The 22,640-nt window shown below is 40.0% G+C and overlaps 1 protein-coding gene across 7 annotated transcripts in view; it reads left to right on the top strand.

The window, feature by feature from the left end:
• The window catches only part of GOLGB1 (golgin B1), a 76,301-nt gene that overhangs the window by 47,813 nt on the left and 5,848 nt on the right, over positions 1-22,640 (top strand). For 3 of the 7 annotated variants that reach the window (XM_027531946.1, XM_027531674.1, XM_027531768.1), the window contains 5 exons: positions 33-1,944; positions 9,140-9,318; positions 19,211-19,376; positions 19,564-19,701; positions 22,173-22,328. In XM_027531946.1, the coding sequence (XP_027387747.1) occupies positions 33-1,944; positions 9,140-9,318; positions 19,211-19,376; positions 19,564-19,701; positions 22,173-22,328 (2,551 nt within the window). The remainder of the gene's footprint in view (positions 1-32; positions 1,945-9,139; positions 9,319-19,210; positions 19,377-19,563; positions 19,702-22,172; positions 22,329-22,640) is intronic. The other 4 variants (XM_027531995.1, XM_027531850.1, XM_027532056.1 and 1 more) reach the window with 3 other exon arrangements.

The raw sequence follows: 22,640 nt of genomic DNA, 5'->3' as shown, positions 1-22,640 counted from the left end.
AATCTGTAATTAATGACCTTCTTTTTTTCTAGGCTTGAGCATGACAAACAGATGTGGGAGTCCAAAGCTCAGACAGAGGTCCAGATTCAGCAGAAGGTCTGTGATACTCTGCAAGGAGAAAACAAAGAACTTTTGTCCCAGCTCGAAGAGACTCAAAATCTATACCGTAGTTCTCAGGATGATTTAGCTAAGTTGGAATCAGAACTGAAGATTCTCAGAGACCAGTCAACTGATTTAAATAACTCTCTAGAAAAATTTAAGGAAAATAAAGAAAATTTGGAAGGGATCATAAAGCAGAAAGAGGCTGATATCCAGAATTGTAAGTTCAGTTATGAGCAGCTGGAGACTGATCTTCAGGCCTCCAGGCAACTGACCAGTAGGCTGCATGAAGAAATAAACATGAAGGAGCAGAAGATTATAAGCCTGCTTTCTGCCAAGGAACAGGCAGTCCAAGTGGCCGTGGCTGAACTGCATCGGCAGCATGATAAAGAAATTAAAGAACTGGAAAATCTGCTGTCCCAGGAGGAAGAGGAGAACACTGTCTTAGAAGAGGAGAACAAAAAAGTTGTTGACAGAACCAATCAGCTTATGGAAGCACTGAAAAACATAAAAAAGGAGAATATGCAGCAGAAGGCGCAGTTGAATTCCTTCGTTAAATCCATGTCTTCCCTCCAGGATGACCGAGACCGCATAGTCAGTGACTACCAACAGCTGGAAGAACGACATCTCTCCGTGATCTTGGAAAAAGACCAACTCATTCAAGATGCTGCCACTGAGAATAATAAGCTGAAGGAAGAAATCCGATGCTTGAGAAGTCATATGGATGACCTTAATTCTGAGAATGCCAAGCTCAATGCAGAGCTGATCCAGTATAGAGAAGACCTGAACCAAGTGTTATCAAAGAAAGACTGTCAGCAAAAGCAGCTCCTTGAAGCTCAGCTTCAGCAGGTCAAGGAGGTGAAAGGTGAATATGCTAAATTAGAAGCAAAGCTCAAGGAGTCTGAAGAAGCAAGGGAGGAGCTGCAGAGGTCCTCTCTTGCCCTCCAGGAGGAGAAACAAGATTTAGCTAAAGAGACTGAGAGCTTGAAAGTCTCTCTATCGCAATTAAAGAAACAGTTGACAGCCTTGCAAGAAGAAGGTACTCTAGGAATATTTCAGGCCCAATTAAAAGCCAAAGAAGAAGAGGTACAGAAGTTAAGTACTGTCTTTTCTTCCTCTCAGAAGAGAGTTATGGAACTGGAAGAGGAATTGGTTAATGTTCAGAAGGAAGCTGCCAAGAAGGTAGGTGAAATTGAAGACAAACTGAAGAAAGAATTAAAGCATCTTCATCACGATGCAGGGATAATGCGCAATGAAACTGAGACAGCAGAAGAGAGGGTGGCGGAGCTAGCAAGAGATCTGGTGGAGATGGAACAGAAGTTACTCATGGTCACCAAAGAAAATAAAGATCTCACAGCACAAATCCAGTCTTTTGGAAGGTCAATGAGTTCCCTACAAAACAGTAGAGATCAGGCACATGAGGAACTTGAGGAACTGAAAAGGAAATATGAGGCCAGTCTGAAGGAGTTGGCACAGCTGAGAGAACAGGGCCTCATAAGCAGGGAGAGAGATGTTCTTGTTTCTAAAGCTGCATTTCCAGTGATTTCCACTGAGGATAACAGCTTGCCCCACCTTGAGAATCTTAACCAGCAGCTTCTGTCCAAAGATGAGCAACTGCTTCACTTGTCCTCACAACTGGAAGATTCTTACAACCAAGTGCAGTCCTTTTCCAAGGCTATGGCCAGCCTGCAGAATGAGAGAGATCGCCTATTGAGTGAACTGGAGAAATTACGCAAGTCAGAGGACGGGAGGCAGAGGTCCCCAGCCCCACCTGCAACCAGCCCTGCTGAAGTACAGAGTTTAAAAAAAGCTATGTCGTCACTCCAGAATGACCGCGACCGACTAGTGAGTGTTTAGTTTTTTCTTTCCGGTCTTCTTCTGAGAGTTTTTGAAACTTTCTTTAAATTGATTTTCATTTTTACAGAAAATGGTAAAAATTTTTATTCATTTTAACTTGGTATTCTGGGATGATCTCATATGCCCCACAGATTGTTTTTGGTCTTAGAGAAACATTATTTAAATTACTTTAAATCTTCCATTGCTGTTTTAAAAAAATTACAGATTTCCTTTGCACAGAACTCACCATGGATCACGAAAGGACTAAGAGATGGAGAGCTATTTTATATATTTTATACACACACACACACGCACACACACACACATGTTTCTGGAATTTGTCATAGTTTAATTGAATGAAAGTATTGGGATCACTTAAGTGCCTTTTCACACTGATAGTTTAGTAAAATCTGGTAGAATTAAGGATAAAGAGGAGTCGGCTTATTTTTGTACTTATCTAAACACAACCCTACTTTGTCAAAAAAAAAAAAAGAGTTAAATGTAAAAGGGATTAATTTAAATAATTTTACATGACTATTTAGTAAAGCTTTATTTGCAGACTGAATCATTTTCCCACTTTGCTTTATATATCCAACTTTTTTTTTTTTAATCTTAGAGAAAGATAAGGAAGATCTCCAGTGTTAAATTTTTACTGCTTTTAAGAGGATCCCATAGTTTAATCCAGGTCTTTTTTTTTTTTTTTCCTGAAAACTTGCAGATTATCAAAATTTAGAGGCAAAACTAGAACTGTATGAGCCCAGCCAGGCTGTCAGGATTCTACTTTGTGACATTATTCTTTTCACTTTCATGACAGTTTCTTAACTCTGTCTAGGCCATATACTCAAATGGGCAATAAATTGAGCTTCAAAGGGCTAAATTTTCTATTTTTAAATCCAGAATATGAAAATTCTAGTTTTTAAGATTGAAAGTGAAAGTGAAGTCGCTCAGTCGTGTCCGACTCTGTGACCCCATGGACTGTAGCCTACCAGGCTCCTCCGTCCATGGGATATTCCAGGCAAGAGTACTGGAGTGGGGTGCCATTTCTTTCTCCAGGGGATCTTTCCAACCCTGGGATCGAACCCAGGTCTCTTGCATTGCAGGCAGACGCTTTACCGTCTTAAGCCACCATTATTAGCCCAGGGGAAAAAATTAATTTCTCCTAAACTGTAAAGTCTTATGCAGATTTTTTTTTCTTGGTAGATAATATGTTCATTCATATTACATTTAATACTGAATATTTATAGACAATCTTTTTTCCCTTTTGTAATCTGAACAAAACCTCCCTTTTCAGCTACAGTTTTGACATTAATACAACTTAGGCATATTTATTTTTATTTTTAAAATAGTTTCAGTTTAGCTGACTTTGTTCTAGGAGCTTAAGCTTTTGTCATTGTTTTCAGAATGCAAATGCAAAAAGTTTTCTTCAGGACCATATATACCTCACATATAGTTTATAGCAGAGGTCCCCAGCCTCCAGGCGCAGACCGGTATCTCCTTCAGATAGCAGTGGCGTGAGACTAGAAATAAAGGGCACGATGAATGAAACGTGCTTGAATCATCCCCAAACCATCCCCATTCCACCCGCCCCCGGTCGCGGAAAACTGTCTTCCGTGAAACTGGTCCCTGGTGCCAAAAAGGTTGGGGACTGCTGACTTATCCAGGTGTTGATTATCTTCTAGGTCAAAATCTTTTTCCTGAAAGCTGGTAGGATAGAGTCTGAATTAGCTATGTTTTATTCAGTGAGTTGCTTTACTATTTTTAGCTATTGTAAATACTAGGGACTAAACTTTCCATCTCTTAACCCCTGTTCTATTAATACCTTTTTGTCTGCTGGGTATTTACAAGCCAAAGCATTTTTTATTTATTTGATTTTTTTCTTAATATATATATTTATTGAAGTACAGTTGACTTACAATGTTTTAGGTACACAGCAAGGTGATTTAGTTATACATATACACATATATTATTTTTGAAATTATTTTTCATTATAGGTTATTACAAGATACTGACTATAGTTACCTGTGCTATAAAGCCAGCATTTTTTAATTTCCATATAACTCATAGTAATGTTCTTCTGTTTCCTAAGGCTCTAACTGTCTATGATTTTATTTCATTTAATCATCAAAGTCTGTCATTTCTTTTTTAAAATTTTTGTACAATTCTTAAAGGTTACTTTTGATTTACAGTTGTTACAAAATATTGGCTGTATTCCTGCATTGAGCCTATCTAGGGTCTATCATTTCTTTATTCATAGTGTGCCTCAAATATTTTTTTCCTTTCCGTCATCAACACCTTAGGATAAATTTTTAACACTTTACCCTTAAATGGTTATAATGTTGGTGCTCCCAGTTGTTACCCCTCCATTGCTGAATACATTTTTCTGAAACTACTCTCTTATTACTGCATTGTTCAGTAACCTTTAAAAAGTATTCTATCTCTAAAATATGCTCAGGATTCAAACCTCTTGGTCTGGTTTTAAGACCCCATGGTTTGTATCTGCCTGTCTTTCCAGCGTCCCCTTTTATTGCTTCCCTACTCTTTCTCTTATTGTCAGCCATCTGATCTGCTCACCCACAAACTGGTCTACTTACCCACATTACCATCCTCTGAACAAAAATGTCCTCTCCATTTTCCTTTTTTGGGCAAATATTCCTACTCTTTAAAGGTTGTTTCAGAACTTAGATCCTCTGGTCACATTTCCAGATCATTTGATTGTCTATTACCTTCTGTCTGTACTTTCCTCATGCTTCTCTTTTCCTTTGTCCCACGTTGTCTTGATATATATGGGTGTGTGTGTTTGTGTGTGTAAAATTTCTATACCTTTGTATTTTTTTATTGCACCATTTAAATTTCAAACTCCTGGTAAATGTCATATCTTATACTTGTTTGTATTTCACATGGTTTTTAGCAGAAAGGTAGTTAATCATATGGTAGATAATCAGCAATTGTGGTGGATATTCTCTATCAGTGTGGTTGTTACTGAAAACACTGTTTTCTCTATTTTGTGAAATTGGTGTGTGGGGAGATTATAGGAACTTTTGAGACTGAGGCTTTTACATCTGCCATGACTGAATCATAAAGCCTAATTGCTACTGCTACTGCTGCTAAGTCACTTCAGTCGTGTCCGACTCTGTGCGACCCCATAGACGGCAGCCCATCAGGCTCCCCCCTCCCTGGGATTCTCTAGGCAAGAACACTGGAGTGGGTTGTCATTTCCTTCTCCAATGCATGAAAGTGAAAAGTGAAAGTGAAGTTGCTCAGTCGTGTCCGACTCTTCGCGACCCCATGGACTGCAGCCTACCAGGCTCCTCCATCCATGGGATTTTCCAGGCAGGAGTACTGGAGTGGGGTGCCTAAGCAGGGTTATAAATCACATGAAGGCCTGACAGTCTGACTCAGTGATATTGCATACAGGCCCTGCCAGTCTGCTGAGGCCCTTCTGCATACTTAGTGAATGTATTATTAACTCCATCGACTCTTCTTTTCCATGCATCTTGTTCTCACTCTGTCTCATGAGCATTGAAATTTCTAGTCTCTCAGCCACTGGCTGCATGTATGATAACATTTCAATCACTGTCAGTTTAAATATTCAGCCCAGGCCAGCAAATTATCACCTCTGCCTAGACTAGGCTTCCTTTCTCTCAGGACCACCTAAGGGAGGAGCTCAGTTTGAAAGGAGCTCAGGTTACTTTGGTCCTCTTCTTTCCATAGTTAAAGGGAAGTTTCCCAAATAAAGTCTGAGGGTCTAAGTGGCAAGGAGTTAATAACCCAGGGGATTCTACTAGGGCATAACTGACAACTCTGGAAACATTTTGGAGTTTTCATCATCCAAACTTCCTTAGGACTTTCCCATAATCAAAGGAAGCACTTGGGCAGTTCTTGTCTAAAGGATGGAGTGCCAATCTCTAGAGGTGCCTTTTCGTTTGTATGTGCACTTCAGTCTGAAAGTGATTTGAGGTAGCGTTTAAAGATATGAGGGGCTTCCCATCTGGGTCAGTGGTAGAGAATCCACCTGCCAATTCAAGAGAAGCAGGGGATGTGAGGGACTTCCCCAGTGGCTCAGCGGGTAAAGAATCTGCCTGCAATGCAGGAGACATAGTTTTGATCCCTGGGTTGGGAAGATCCTCTGGAGAAGAAAAAACCCACTCCAGTGTTCAGGTTGCAATATGGAGTTGCAGAGAGTCTGACACAGTTGGGCGCAAGCACCTCCCGACCTATGTATTACTTTTATTTTCCTTGTCACCTTTGTTTTTCCTGGAATGAGTAACTGTGTTTTTGTTGTTACTGAGTTTTCTTTGTACTTATCAATGTAATTTAACCCTAGATGTACTGTCATTTATCCACATTTTTCAAGATGTTTATTTTCCTGTATGTTTTGTCTTCAGGAATAAAATTCTCTTGAACTCTCTTTTTTGCTCTTATATGAATCAGTTGCCCTATATTATTCCTAGGACATAATTTTCTTTCTAGAATATCTCCCTCCTGTTCTTTCCTGTGTTAGATCTCCTGTTTCTTATATTCTCTGTTTTCCTCATCTTGGTTTTGTGCCATCATTTTGTTGGAATAAATCAGTAACTCTCCAAGAAAAGATACAGGGGAGGTAAATGTCTAATCATTTCCAGTGGTTTGGTGGAGCACAGAATTCTAGGCTGAAAATGATTTCTCTTCAAAACTGTGAAGACATTGTTCTATTCCCTTTTAGCTTACATTGTGGTTCAGGAGTCCAAAGATTCTGATCTTTCATCCTTTTTATGTGATCTAGTTCTCTCTCTGTTTATCTAGTTCTCTCTCTATCTTTCTCTCCCTCCCTCATGTCCCTCTCTCTCTCTCTGGAAATACAGTTGGACCTTGAACAATATGGCTTTAAAATGCATGGATTCACTTATACATGGGTTTTCTACAGTAATAAATACTACAGTACTCTAGGATCAGCAGTTGATTGACTCTGTGGATGTGGAACAGCAGATATAGAAGAACCACATATACGAGGGGCTGACAATAAAGTACACACGGATTTTCAACTCACTCTTGTGTTGTTCAGTGGTCAACTGTATATAGAATCTTTCAGTCCAGTATGTTCTGATGTTTCACAATAATGTGTTTTGGCGTGAGTCTATTTTTATTCATCACTCTGTCTAGTCCTTTGAATCTAAGAATTCATGTTCATCAATTTTGAGAAATTCCTTTGAATTCTGTTTTACTACTTTCCCTTGTCCTTTTTCTCTACCGCCTTTTTTTCCCCTGTGAAAATCCTGTTATTTAGATGTAGGGCCTTCTGGCTTGGTTCTATAATTTTCTTACCTTTTCTATTCTTTTTGTTTTATTTTGGGAAGGTTTTTCTCACCTCTGTCTTATGAATCCTGTATTGGAGTTTTCATATTTGTTATCATGTTTCTGATTTCTAAGGATTTTTTTTTTTTTTTTTTGGTCTCATGGATAGATCTCTCCAAGTAGATTAGGGGCAATTTTGTTCTTTGAAATTTTCTCTTGAGTTTTTCTTTATAGTTTTAAAATTTCTGCTGTAATGCTTCTGATTTCCAATATTCTCTTAAATCTTTGAGTACATGACATGCTTTCCTCTGTTAATGTCTTCTGAATTACTTTTCTTTCAGTTTCTTTTTATCCCTGCCTAATGTTAGCTGTTCTTCAGGGAAGGGTTAATCAGTGGTTTATTCTTCATGTTCAAAGGTGGAGTCTAAAAAATGCTTGTGGGTGGGACTTCCCAACTGTGAGTTTCAGCTCATGGTTATCTTGCTGAGCTTTTTGAGGGCAGTCCCCATGTTGATATCTTTAGTTCCTCTTGGGTTAGTCAGGTTTTCCAAAGAAGACCTCTCCATTTCCTGCATGGATGGTTAAGGCCTCTGTGTCAGAACTCTTCAAGCTGAGTATGGGAAAGTCTTCTAATATTCAGAAAGCATACATTCACTTGATCACTCTGGTGCTGGAGCAGTACCTTTACCTTCAACTGTTCCATAGTCCAGAGACACTCCTTCAACCTTCTCTAAAGGATAAAATTCTAGTTGTCTGTCAGAGTAACAAAAAGTGTGAAATTGGGAGTGTTTTTAGGGATGTTGTTGTTCTCATCTGATCCTGCTTACTTCAGCTATCACCTCCTCGCTACTCCCATCACCATCTTTTCCAAAAAGTACCTAGTGCTCTTAATTCCTAAGCTTTTTGAAGAGTCTGCCAAGTAAGTTCTGTTGGTTCTTGACTTTCCCTACTGCCATCTTAAGACTTGCCATTCCCAGATCTGTTAAGTCAGTTACCATTTATACATCTACTTTTTAGCTTCCAAAATTATTTTCGTTGCTACTGACTCCTCTCTTGTTGTTCTTGTTCATGTGTTTTATGCTTATAAAATATCTTTATTGTAGCTTTAGTGATATTTCCAGATGGGTGAAAGAGATACGTGTTTAGGGCCCCCCTCTTTGCCCTGACATCCTCACATTATTTCTTACCTCCAAGCTTTTAATGAACATTGGGGGTAAAGAGTTAGAAGATATATCTGCAATGTAATAGATAGGCAGGTTTGTTAATTAAAGGCAAGTTCATCATCATCAACACCACCACTGACTTTTATATGTTAATTTTCTTGTCAAATTCTCATAATCTTTATAAGAGGTACTGTAATTATCTTCATTTTATAGGTGAAGGAAATTAAGGCTTAAAGAGTATGTGAAACATGCCCACTATGTGGGCAGGATAGCTGACTCCAAATTCTAACTGTTCTTAAGCACTGGGCCTGGGCATCACTGCCTTCTTTATAATCAACATCATCTATGGTAGAATTAAGGTTGATATTCATGAACCAGTGTTTAGAAGCCTAGCCAGGGCACATGGTTAAATAGAAAGCCAGTCTATCTTTATACTTTTTATCTTAGGGAGTTACCACCCCCAAGTAGCTGTAAGTCCATTGTCTATCCCATCTCCAGAGTTTTAAATCTAGAATCAGCTTAGAACCTCAGGGCCAGGGGACTGGGAAGTTGCAGTAGTTGTTGGGCTTTGCTGCCTTCATGGCCACTCCATGGGGAGATTCCCACCAGCCTGGCTGCGTGCATTTCACTACATTAGGGATTCATGCTGCAATTATGTCAGTGGATTGTTAGGTATTAGTAGTCTATTGTGATGTTGACTGACTTAACAGGGAGCTAGCTATGTTCATGAAATGTGATAAATCACCCTTTCACTTTCCTTTTGGTTAAAGCTGAAGGAGTTGAAGAATCTGCAGCAGCAATATTTACAGATTAACCAAGAAATCACTGAGTTACGTCCACTGAAGGCTCAACTTCAGGAATATCAAGATAAGACAAAAACATTTCAGATTATGCAAGAAGAGCTAAAACAGGAAAACCTCTCCTGGCAGCATGAGCTGCATCAGCTCAGGTATAGTAATCTCTGCTTTTTAACCCTTTCTGTTGTTGTTCGTTGTTGTTCAGTTGGGAAGTCATATCTGACTCTTTGTGACCCCGTGGACTGTAGCATGCCAGGCTTCTCTGTCCATTATCTCCCAGACTTTGCTCAAACTCATGTCCATTGAGTTGGTAATGCCATCTAACTATCTCATCTTTCGCTGCCCTCTTCTCCTGCCCTTAGTCTTTCCCAGCATTAGGATCTTTTCCAATGAGTTGGCTCTTCACATCAGGTGGCCAAATTACTGGAGCTTCAGCTTCAGCATCAGGCCTTCCAATGAATACTCAGGACTGATTTCCTTTAGGATTGACTGGTTTGATCTCCTTGCCATCCATGGGACTCTCAGGAGTCTTCTCCAGCACCACGATTTAAAAGCATCATTCTTTGGCACTCAGCTTTCTTTATGGTCCAGCTCTCACAGGACTACTGGAAAAGCCATAGCTTTGACGATATAGACCTTTGTTGACAAAGTGATATCTCTGCTTTTGAATACACTTTCTAGGTTACCTGTCATAGCTTTCCTTCTAAGGAGCAAGCGTCTTTTAATTTCATTGCTACAGTCACCATCTACAGTGATTTTGGAGCCCAAGAAAAGAAAATCTGTCACTGTTTCCACTTCTCCCCCTTCTGTTTGCCATGAAGTGATGGGACCGATGCCATGATCTTAGCTTTTTGAATGTTGAGCTTTAAGCCAGCTTTTTTGCTCTCCTCTTTCATCCTTATCTAGAGACTCCTTAGTTCCTCTTCACTTTCTGCCAGTAGAGTGGTATCATCAGCATATCTGAGATTGCTGATATTTTCCCCAGCAATCTTGATTCCAGCTTGTGATTCATCCTACAGCCTAGCATTTTAAATGATGTACTCTGCATATAAGTTAAATAAACAGGGTGACAGTATATAGCCTTGTGATACTCCTTTCCCAATTTTGAACTAGTCTCTTGGTCCATGTCCAGTTCTGTTGCTTCTTGACCTGCATACAGGTTTTTTAAGAGAAAGGTAAGGTGGTCTAGTATTCCCATCTTTTTAAGAATTTTCCACAGTTTGCTGTGATCCTTTTAGTTTTTTCTTTTATTATTATGAAATAATTATAGATTTGTAGAGAGTTACAAAAAAAATAGTACAAAGAGCTTTCATGTACTCTTCATCCAGTTTCCTCCAGTGGTAATATCTTATATCACTATAGTTTGATTTCAAAACCAGGAAATAGTCTTTGGTATGATTCAAAGACCTTATGCAGATTTGACCAATTAGACTTTCACTCAAGTATGTGTATAGTTCTGTGCAGCTTTATGATATGTGTGGAGTCATGTAGCCGCCACTGCAACAAGAAGCACAGCTGGCCCGTCATCACGGATACGTCCCTTGTGCTACTAGTTTATAGTCGCTCTTCCTCTCCCTCCATCTCCATGTCCGTAACTTCTGGCAACCACTCATCTGTTTCTCCATCTTTATAATTTTGTCTCATTCTGAGAATTTTTTAGTATGTAACCTTTTGAAATTAGCTTTACTTATGTATAATGCCCTTGACATCTGTAACATCTTTGCATGTATCGATACTTCATTCTTTTTATTGATGAACAGTATTTCATGGTATGAATGTACTGCTTCAACCATTCATCCATTGAAGGTCATGTGTTGTTTCTAATTTTTAGCTACTGTAAATAAAGTTGCTGTAAACACTTGTGTATAGACTTTCATGTTGACAGTAAGTTTTAATTTCTCTGAGATAACTGCCCAGGAGTGCAAATTCTAGGTCATATAATAAATATGTTTCGTTTTTAAAGAAGCTACAAAACTATATTCCAGAATGACTGTATTATTTTACAACAATGTATGAGTGATCCAGTTTCAATATCAAATGCTGCATCTTCATCAGGATTTGATATTGTAGCTGTATTTTAGTTTTTAACAGGTATGTAATGCTGTTCCACTGTGGTTTGAATTTGCATAAGGGCTACTAATGTTGAACATTTTTTATGTGCTTATCTGACATCTATATATCCTTTTTGATGAAATATTTGTGTTTTTTCTGTTTTCTAATTGTGTCATTAATTTTTACTGTTGAGTTTTGAGAGCCTTTTTGTTTGTTTTTTACTCTAGATACAAGTGTTTTGTCAGATATGTGACTTGCAAATATTTTCTTCCAGTCTGCAGTTCATTTTTTTCTTCTTTCCATTGAGACGGTCTTTTTAATTTTGATGAAACCAGTTTATTGCTTATCTTTCAGATGCAATAATTGTTATTGCAATTATTATTATTGCAGTATTATTGTAATTATTATTGTTAATATTATTGTTATTGTTCTATCTTCAGGTTCACTGATAGTTTTTTCCTTCATCACTTTTTGAGTCCATTGAGTTAGCTTTTTATTTTGAATATTTTGATATTTTTTCATCCTAAAATTTCCGTTTAGGTCTTCTTTATATCTTCTGTTTCTTTGTTGAGGCTTTCTCTGTTTTCATTTATTTCCAGTGTGTTAGTTATTACTTTTTGAAGCATTTATATGATGGCCACTTTAAAATCCTTCTTTAGTTCTGTATATATGTTTCCAACATCTGTGTCATCTTGGGTCTTGTAATCTGTTAATTTTGTTTTCTCAATCAAATTGTGATTTCCCTGTTTTTTAGTATGATGAGTGATTTTAAGTTGTTCCTGAACATTTTGGAGTCTTGTAAGTTTTAATGATCAATCTTCTTTAAATCTTTAGTAGGCTTCCACTAACACCATGCTGAGAGGGAAAGGGCGACACTACCAATTTACTGCTGGAGGAGTGGGAGAAATGTGGGCTTTCCCAGGTGGAGTGGTGGTAAACAATCCACCTGCTAATGTAGGAGATGCAAGAGACTCGGGTTTAATTTCCAGGTCAGGAAGTACCCTGGAGCAGGAAATGGCTACCCACTCTAGTATTCTTGCCTGGAAAATCCCAGGGAAAGAGGAACCTGGTGTGCTACAGTCCATGGGGTCAGAAAGAGTCAGACACGACTGAGCATACATGTACACAGTGGGAGGAATAAGGAAAAATGCATCTACTCCATCTTGTCTTGCCCTTTTCTTTTAAAGATGAATAACAATGCTATATGTTCTATTAGAGGAAAAAAAGATATGATAGGAACTGATATTTTTGATGGTTCATTTAATTCAGTGTCTCAGATTTGATACAAAAAGTAAAGGTAAAGAGTAAGTGCTTAACAGTATATAGACAGGTCCTGTTCTTGCAGCCTCCTTGTTGGGACTTTGTTACTGTTCGGTAAGACGGTGCAATGCACCTTAGTAAAACCAAACCTTTCAAGATTTGGTACTGAAAGGAGAATCTGTATGTTGGAAAGTGCTGCTGACCAAGCACCACCTGCTTTGCCTTACCTGCTGCTACAGGGCCAGCACAGGCAAGAGAATACAGAGAATATGAGGTGGAGTGTAGAGTCTGATCCAGCTTACACAGGGGCTACCCTGATGACAGTATAATAAAAGTATCAGTATATCAGTATAATAAAAATAATTATTGTAACATCCCTAGGAGAGCTCTTTAGCATTTTTAAAATTAATTACTAATTAGGCTGCATCAGGTTCTTTGCCTTTTAGCATATGGGATCTTAGTTCCCCAGCCAGGGATCAAACCTGTTTCCTGTGCATCACAAGGTGGATTCTTAACCACTGCACCATGAGGGATGTCCTCCTAAGAGAGCTCTTAATGTGTAAATATGAGAGATTTGTTCCTTCACAGATCCTAGATGCTTTACTAACATGGTATGTCAAAATAAACCTTAAGCAAAGTTTATGGAACAAAACACTTTTTCGAATTGGGTCATTTAAGTTTTATGGAGTGACATTACATCCAAAAAATTTTCAATTCAACATATTTACAGACTTTCTCATAAGTGAAAAAACTGAATTTCTCCTGTTTCTTCATTCTGTAATTGAATCTCCAGAAGGAAGGTGAATTACTCCACTTCAACCTCATGCCTTTTTTCCGGCAGGGAATAGCTGCCCCAGCTTATTCCCTATAATCGCAGTTCATCATCAAGAAACCATCTTCCTTCAGATGCACATTAAGGCCGAGCACTGAATTTAGGGCCCTCTGAAGGTGATTGGGAGCACAAGGGAGCATCACCTTGATGTCACCCATATAGTATCCAAATTAAGCACAAGCTGGAATCAAGATTGCTGGGAGAAATATCAATAACCTCAGATATGCAGATGACACCACCCTTATGGCAGAAAGTGAAGAGGAACTAAAGAGCTTCTTAATGAAAGTGAAAGTGGAGAGTGAAAAAGTTGGCTTAAAGCTCAACATTCAGAAAACTAAGATCATGGCATCTGGTCCCATCACTTCATGGGAAATAGATGGGGAAACAGTGTCAGACTTTATTTTTTTGGGCTCCAAAATCCCTGCAGATGGTGATTGCAGCCATGAAATTAAAAGACGCTTACTCCTTAGAAGGAAAATTATGACCAACCTAGATAGCATATTAAAAAGCAGAGATATTACTTTGCCAACAAAGGTCCATCTAGTCAAGGCTATGGTTTTCCTATGGTCATGTATGGATGTGAGAGTTGGACTGTGAAGAAAGCTGAGCACCAAAGAATTGATGCTTTTGAACTGTGGTGTTGGAGAAGACTCTTGCGAGTTCCTTGGACTGCAAGGAGGTCCAACCAGTCCATCCTGAAGGAGATCAGTCCTGGGTATTCATTGGAAGGAGTGATGTTAAAGCTGAAACTCCAGTACTTTGGCCACCTCATGTGACGAGTTGACTCCTTGGAAAAGACTCTGATGCTGGGAGGGATTGGGGGCAGGAGGAGAAGGGGACGACAGAGGATGAGATGGCTGGATGGCATCACCAACTCGATGAACATGAGTTTGAATGAACTCTGGGAGTTGGTGATGGACAGGGAGGCCTGGCGTGCTGCAATTCATGGGGTCACAAAGAGTCGGACACAACTGAGCAACTGAACTGAACTGAACTGAAAAGGAATCAGTGAACTAAAATGGACTGGAATGGGTGAATTTAACTCAGATGACCATTTTATCTATTACTGTGGGCAGGAATCCCTTAGAAGAAATGGAGTAGCCATCATAGTCGACAAAAGAGTCCAAAATGCAGTACTTGGATGCAATCTCAAAAACGACAGAATGTTCTCTGTTCGTTTCCAAGGCAAACCATTTAATATCACAGTAATCCAAGTCTATGCCCCAACCAGTAACACTGAAGAAGCTGAACGGTTCTACGAAGACCTACAAGACCTTTTAGCAGTAACACCCAAAAAAGATGCCCTTTTCATTATAGGGGACTGGAATGCAAAAATAGGAAGTCAAGAAACACCTGGAGTAACAGGCAAATTTGGCCTTGGAGTACAGAATGAAGCAGGGCAAAGGCTAATAGAGTTTTGCCAAGAGAACACACTGGTCATAGCAAACACGCTCTTCCAACAACACAAGAGAAGACTCTACACATGGACATCACCAGATGGTCAACACTGAAATCAGATTGATTAATTCTTTGTAGCCAGAGATGGAGAGCTCTGTACAGTCAGCAAAAACAAGACCGGGAGGTGACTGTGGCTCAGATCATGAACTCATTGCCAAATTCAGGCTTAAATTGAAGAAAGTGGGGAAAACCACTAAACCATTCAGGTATGACCTAAATCAAATCCCTTATGATTATACAGTGGAAGTGAGAAATAGATTTAAGGGACTAGATCTGATAGAGTGCCTGATGAACTCTGGACAGAGGTTCGTGACATTGTACAGGAGATAGGGATCAAGACCATCCCCAGGAAAAAGAAATGCAAAAAAGTAAAGTGGCTGTCTGAGGAGGCCTAACAAATAGTTGTGAAAAGAAGAAAAGCGGAAAGCAAAGGAGAAAAGGAAAGATAAACCCACTGGAATGCAGAGTTCCAAAGAATAGCAAGGAGAGATAAGAAAGCCTTTCTCAGCAATCAGTGCAAAGAAATAGAGGAAAACAATAGTTGGGAAGGACTAGAGATCTCTTCAAGAAAATTAGAGATACCAAGGGAACATTTCATGCAAAGATGGGCTCAATAAAGGAGAGAAGTGGTATGGACCTGACAGAAGCAGAAGATATAAGAAGAGGTGGCAAGAAAACACAGAACTGTACAAAAAAGATCTTCACAACCCAGTTAATCATAATGGTGTAATCACTCAACTAGAGCCAGACATCCTGGAATGTGAAGTTAAGTGAGCCTTAGGAAGCATTACTACAAACAAAACTAGTGGAGGTGATGGAATTCCAGTTGAGCTCTTTCAAATCCTGAAAGATGATGCTGTGAAAGTGCTGCACTCAGTATGCCAGCAAATTTGGAAAACTCAGCAATGGCCACAGGACTGGAAAAGGTCAGTTTTCATTCCAATCCCAAAGAAAAGCAATGCCAAAGAATGCTCAAACTACTGCACAGTTGCACTCATCTCACACGCTAGTAAAGTAATGCTCAAAATTCTCCAAGCCAGGCTTCAGCAAGACGTGAACCATGAACTTCCAGATGTTCAAGCTGGTTTTAGAAAAGGCAGAGGAACCAGAGATCAAATTGCCAACATGTGCTGGATCATCGAAAAAGCAAGACAGTTCCAGAAAACATCTATTTCTGCTTTATTGACTATGCCAAAGCCTTTGACTGTGGATCACAATAAACTGTGGAAAATTCTGAAAGAGGTGGGAATACCAGACCACCTGACCTGCCTCTTGAGAAACCTATATGCATGCAGGTCAGGAAGCAACAGTTAGAACTGGACATGGAACAGACTGGTTCCAAATAGGAAAAGGAGTACATCAAGGCTGTATATTGTCACCCTGCTTATTTAACTTATATGCAGAGTACATCATGAGAAATGCTGGGCTGGAAGAAGCATAAGCTGGAATCAAGATTGCCAGGAGAAATATCAATAACCTCAGATATGCAGATGATACCACCGTTATGGCAGAAAGTGAAGAGGAGCTAAAGAGCCTCTTGATGAAAGTGAAAGAGGAGAGTGAAAAAGTTGGCTTAAAGCTCAACATTCAGAAAACTAAGATCATGGCATCTGGTCCCATCACTTCATGGGAAATAGATGGGGAAACAGTGGAAACAGTGACTTTTATTTTTGGGGGCTCCAAAATCACTACAGATGATGATTGCAGCCATGAAATTAGATGCTTACTCCTTGGAAGGAAAATTATGACCAACCTAGACAGCATATTAAAAAGCAGAGACATTACTTTGCTGACAAAGGTCCGTCTAGTCAAGGCTATTATTTTTTCCAGTAGTCATGTATGGATGTGAGAGTTGGACTATAATGAAAGCTGAGTGCTGAAGAATTGATGCTTTTGAACTGTGGTGTTGGAGAAGACTCTTGAGAGTCCCTTGGACTGCAAGGAGATCCAACCAGTCCATCCTAAAGAAGATCAGTCCTGGGTGTTCATTGGAACATCTGATGTTGAAGCTGAAACTCCAGTACTTTGGCCACCTGATGGGAAGAGCTGACTCATTTGAAAAAACCCTGATGCTGGAAAAGATTGAGGGCAGGAGGAGAAGGGGATGACAGAGGATGAGGTGGTTGGATGGCATCACCAGCTCAATGGACATGAGTTTGGGTGGGCTCCTGGAGTTGGTGTTGGATAGGGAGGCCTGGCGTGCTGCTGCTCATGGGGTGCAAAGAGTTACACGACTGAGCGACTGAACTGAGCTGAACTAAAAGAATATTGTGTCAAGTTGCTATTATCAACGAAAGAAGAGGTGCACAGTTTTAAAGGCTTGTTTTTTGAAGCCACTTGTTCCTCTTGAAACTTCATGACAGAGATTCTGAAAGAAGACTTTCCTGATAAAGTTGACCCTTAGGGAAGAGAAAAAGAGGGAGAAAAAAATGATTTCTTGTCTATTGATTTTTTGGTTTCCTTAATTTTCTCCTTTTTCACCATTCTTTTAGCCTTTCTCTCTTTACCTTCCACATTTAAGCAGTTTTGAAGGAAAGAAAAATTATATATCAAGTGGCTGTGAGTAAATTATAAGAAGGAAAGGAAGACATTTTACTTCACCTTTAGAAGGAAGAAGACATGAAGACAGATTTGATTCACTGGCTTTAGGACCAGTTTCTTTGCTGAATATCTTTTTAAAATAGGATCCCTGTCTTGCTCTTGAAATACTTTCAAGAAATGAGCTTTCCAAATATGAAAAAGCTGCAACATCTCATTCAGGTTTCTGTGGCACTGGGGTTGGCTCATCAGAAGAGTATGGATTTATGCAATAACCTTTCTCTTCTACTTCAACTACTGGTTTGCTTATTCTGCTCTGGTTCCTGTGCTCTCTTACTTAAGGGGTAATGAGGTATAGCCCTTTTATGGCTGTTCTCTTAAGTAATCAGGCTTGTTCCTTAGCTCCTATTCTCCATTGAGGGTCTCTCCAGATTGTAACTACTTGTCCATCTTTCAAAAAAAAAAAAAGGCTATTTGAAGCTTTGTAAAAGATCTGTGATCTTTTTTGTGCATTCTCACTCTTAAACTCTTCCTTTCTTATTCTCTCTCATTTTTCACAGACAAATATCAGAGAAAGTGTATTAGAGGATTTTCTGTGCCTTTTCCATATAGTGGCCTTGTAATAAAAATTTATTTTAGTTTCTAAGTTTTATTGTTCTGCCTTTTTGAAAAAAAAAATCTGACTGTAATGCAGGTCACCTTTTGACACAGCAGGATTCTTTCATAATAGGTTTATGTCCTTTAGAAAAGAAAGGACCATTTTACCTTGCTTCTAGAGAAAAAGACAGAAAAGTCTGATGTAGTTCAAACACAGCCTTGTATTATTGGGAAAAATAGAGACTAGTCAAAGTAAAGAGATGCTGCAGAAATTTGATTACAGCCCCTTTTTTTTTCAGGCATAGTGTAGCGAGAAGTAGAACTAAAGAATTTGGCACAGAGGCAGTTTTGCTAGTTCTTCAGAAAATTAGCTGGAATCAAATAGAAGCTTCCCTCTTGGTCAAATGCAGGGCATAAATAAATAGCAGCAGTTTATATTTAAATCCTTCCCTCCAGAAACCCTGCCCCCCTCACAGGAAGTCATCAGATGGTTTGCCTAATAGAGGCAGATGGACATGTAGCTTCAGGAAGCTGATGCTTCCTGGGTAGTGGTTACCTCTGAGCAGCAATCAGCGTTGGAATTGCTCACCTGTGTTTGGTACGTGACATATGGTATCTCATTAAATCATCACAATAATTCTAAGGAGTAGATCATTTATTCCCATTTCATCAATGAAACTTAGAGAGATTAAGTAACTTTTACTCAGGGTCTCATGCCTAGTGTAGAACAGAGCCAGCATTTGAACTCAGCTCCTTCAGACTCTACAGTGGCACCCTCATAACCCTGATGTTGTTCTAAAGAATTACAGTGGTTTGCCATTCAGACACAACTGAAGTGACTTAGCATCAGCAGCCATTGTTTACAGAGTAAGTTTTATTCAGTATGGTGTTCAGTGCCCCACAGTATCTGACTTCTTTCCTCTTCACCTTCATTCCCTGCTCTATCCACTCACCACACTATGTGCTACAACAGTTCCAAAAATCACTGTGTATATTCATTCATTCTTGTACTTTTGTTCTATTCTCCACCTGGAATGCTTTTCCCATTATGGAAACCTGACTCATTGTTCAGGGTTCAGATCAAATACCTGTTTTCTGTGAAATCTTCCCCAGTCCTGCCAGTTACAGTTCTCTTTTAAGTTCCTCTTCATCATCTTGCTGCACAATTCTATTTATAACATAAATTTCGCTCTGGTTATATATTTTCAACTATATCTCTACATCCCATTACATGTTTCGAATACGTAGTTATTCATCTTTGTCTCACAAGTATATTTTTGCCTATGCCTATTTCATATTTTCTCTAGGATAGAGAAGAATTCCTGGGAAATGCAAGAGAGGAGAATGAAGGAGCAGTACTTTATGGCTATCGCAGATAAAGATCAGCAGCTCAGCCATCTGCAGAACCTTGTGAGGGAATTGAGATCTTCTTCCTCACAGACTGAGACCCACAAAGTGCAGTACCAAAGACAGGTGAGTAATTCCAATGCTGATTGCTGGTTGGAGGAAACGTTTAGTTTCCTGCAAGCCAAGTGCTCATCTGCCACTATTAGGCAAGCCATCTGATGACTTCCTGTGAGGTGGGCAGGGTTTCTGGAGGGAAGGATTTAAGTATGCACAATGTTAGGAGAGAGTTTTATCAGTGTTTATATCCTGGCAGGCATCCCCAGAGACATCAGTTTCCCTCAATGGATCACAAAACCTAGTTTATGAGACAGAGCATCTTAGGACTCAGCTCAATGACAGCTTAAAAGAAATTCACCAAAAGGAGTTAAGAATTCAGCAACTGAACAGCAAGGTATGTGTTCCCTGCTAGCCTGAAGTTCAATTTCTTGTTTCCATGACTAGAAGCAAGAAGGTAAGTAGAAGCTGTTTAAGCTTAGGCTCTAGCTCTATTAGAAAACAAAAGTTTTACCTTTCTCAGAGCCTGGATCCCTCACCCTAAAGCACCAGACACAGGGCCATTTCTTTTTCCTCGCCTTTGCAGAGCCCTTGGGAGTGATTTGGAGAAGCCCATTCAATAAGAATGATAAAAGCCAACTCCTTTAGGAAGACATCCTACCCAACATCATCTTCCCATAACTTCTCACAAATCCTCCAGCAAGCTCCCCGGTATTTCTCACTAGTGTGTGGCAGGGAAGAGTCTCAGGAAGGAGGCTTGCATATGTGATTAGACAGAGCGATAGAGGTGAGGGGTCTGCTTTTCATTCTACTCCATTTGTAAGCTTCCTCACTGTGTATCTAATGTTGTGGAATTAAAGAAGCCAATTTGCTTTTTCCTGAACCCCAGGCTGGCCACTCTAGACACTCTAGGAAGCATGCTGGAGTAGATGGACCTCTTTCTATGGGAAGAGCTGCTTTGCCATCTGGTCCCTAGAGCAAAGGGCAAGGCAGGAAAAAAGAAAATTATTCTCAGTGCCTTCTCATATCTGTCTTGTCCCCTCATCCATTCTTTGGCTTCTCTTCCTTCATCACCTGCTTCCCTCCCCTCACCATCTTATGAATCTTTATACTCCTGTTGTCTCTGACTAGTCAGATTATTCTCTGGCAGCACCTCACCCAGTTCTGCCTTCTTCAGAGGAACCCAGCTAGGTAGTTTATGTTAGTGCCAGGAGGAATTTGAGTGATCATTTAGACTCTGGGATCCAAAAATTAGCTTTCAGGAGGGCTATCAATATAAATGTCCAAAAATTATATACAAAATGATGTGTTTGTGAGTGTTAAGTTTCTCATCACAAAAACTCAGGCATTCACCAAGGGATCTGTGATCCAAAAATGGTAAAGATCAATAGGCTGTACACAGATGAGGAAATTAAGGCCCAGAGATATTAAGTAATTTGCCCCAAATGTTAGCAGCAGGTCAGTCTGGGATAAAGATGGTAATGTACATGGAAAACACAGTGCCTGGTTTGTGTAGAAAGAAAGAAGAAAGAAAGTGAAGTAGCTCAGTCGTGTCTGACTCTTTGCAACCCCACGGACTGTAGCCTACCACACTCCTCTCTCCATGGAATTTTCTAGGCAAGAATACTGGAGGGGGTTGCCATTTCCTTCTCCAGGGGATCTTCCTGACCCAGGGATCAAACCCGGGTCTCCCGCACTGTAGGCAGATGCTTTACCGTCTGAGTCACCAGGGAAGCCCCTGGTTTGTGTAGAAGGCACTCATTAAATGTTGTTAAATTCAACTAACATTGAAGTATCAGAGACTGATAACACTGTTAACTCTGGCAGAGTTAAAAAAAATTTGCATTTAAAATTTGCGTTTTTTAAAGTAGGTTAGTTGGTCACAGTGAATTGGTAAAATTACAGACCCTTTGTTGGGGGTGTTTTCTGGGAGTTTTCAGAGGGTGCTATGGTGGGGAGACTCCATAGCAGATCCTATCCAGTTCCTCTTTCAGCCTACTCAGTTGTTTCCAAAAAGTTCTGCCCTTCATAGCTCTTAACACCTCCTCTTTCTACAAAGTAGATCCCATCTCAACCTTGTTATATTTGCTTTCCTGAAGATTAGACTGTGAGTTACTCTGGGCATTTGTCTTTCTAGGATGGTACTTGAAACTGCAGTGAATAGCCAGTGAAACATTTTTCATGTAAATATTTTAGTGGGGTAAAACACCAAAAAGGCACACAAATCACAAATACAGTCTGGTATATTTTCACGAAGTGAGGACACCTGTACAAGCAGCACCTAGATCAAGAATGAGAACATCTCCATCCCTAGGGTTGATCATTCACTTATTCATCATTCAGCAAACAAATAACTATTGTCTACCTTCTGTGAGCCTAGCCATATGCTGGGTATTGAGGATACACAGTGATCCCTCATGGAGTTCATAGTTTGGGGATATTAAAGCTTCCACTAACTGGGTCCCAGCTAACTAGGAGCACTGCTTCTTGGGCTCTAGTATGGGTAGTAGCAGATGGGCTGTCAGCATAGAATGTCTCCTTTCCAAGCCGCCACCCTAATTCTTTCCATGGATGCTCAGACTTTGTTTATATCTCTACCTGATTGTGGGCCTTCCCAGGTGGTTCAGTGGTAAAGAGTCTTCCTGCCAGTGCAGGATGCAGGAAATGCAGATTCGATCCCTGGATCAGGAAGATCCCCTGGAGGAGGAAATGGCAACCTGCTCCAGTATTCTTGCCTGAAAAATCCCACGGACAGGGAGCCTGGTGGACTACAGAGTTGTAAAGAGTCAGACATGACTGAGCATGCACACTGCCTGCTCCTGGTGAAACAGTCCTGTGGGCTAGTGCTTATCGTCTCTCCTATTTCAGTTCTCTCAACTGCTGGAAGAGAAAAATACCCTTTCTATTCAGCTCTGTGACACCAGTCAGAGTCTCCGTGAGAACCAGCAGCACTACAGTGACCTTTTCAATCACTGTGCAGTCCTGGAGAAGCAGGTTCAAGAGCTGCAAGCTGTGAGTGAGAAGGTGACGGGGTGGGGAAAGTGTTGGGAAATTGAGCACGGATTATAAAGCATAAAGCAAAGCATCGAAAAGGCTGATGTCTTCAGGCTGAAGATTAAATAGGTGTGATAGAAACAGTGAGGAGAGGAGTGAAGGAATAAGGTCCAAGAAAAGCTGAAGAGTGAATGGATTAGAAGGAAAAAGATCATCAGTGAGGTTCAGTTCAGTTCAGTCGCTCAGTTGTGTCCGACTCTTTGTGACCCCATGAACTGCAGCACACCAGGCTTCCCTGTTCCTCACCAACTCCTGGAGCTTACTCGAACTCATGTCCATTGA

This window comes from Bos indicus x Bos taurus, chromosome 1 (assembly GCF_003369695.1).
Source record: "Bos indicus x Bos taurus breed Angus x Brahman F1 hybrid chromosome 1, Bos_hybrid_MaternalHap_v2.0, whole genome shotgun sequence".
Lineage (NCBI taxonomy): Eukaryota > Metazoa > Chordata > Mammalia > Artiodactyla > Bovidae > Bos > Bos indicus x Bos taurus.
This window is presented reverse-complemented; position numbering and strand designations above follow the sequence as displayed.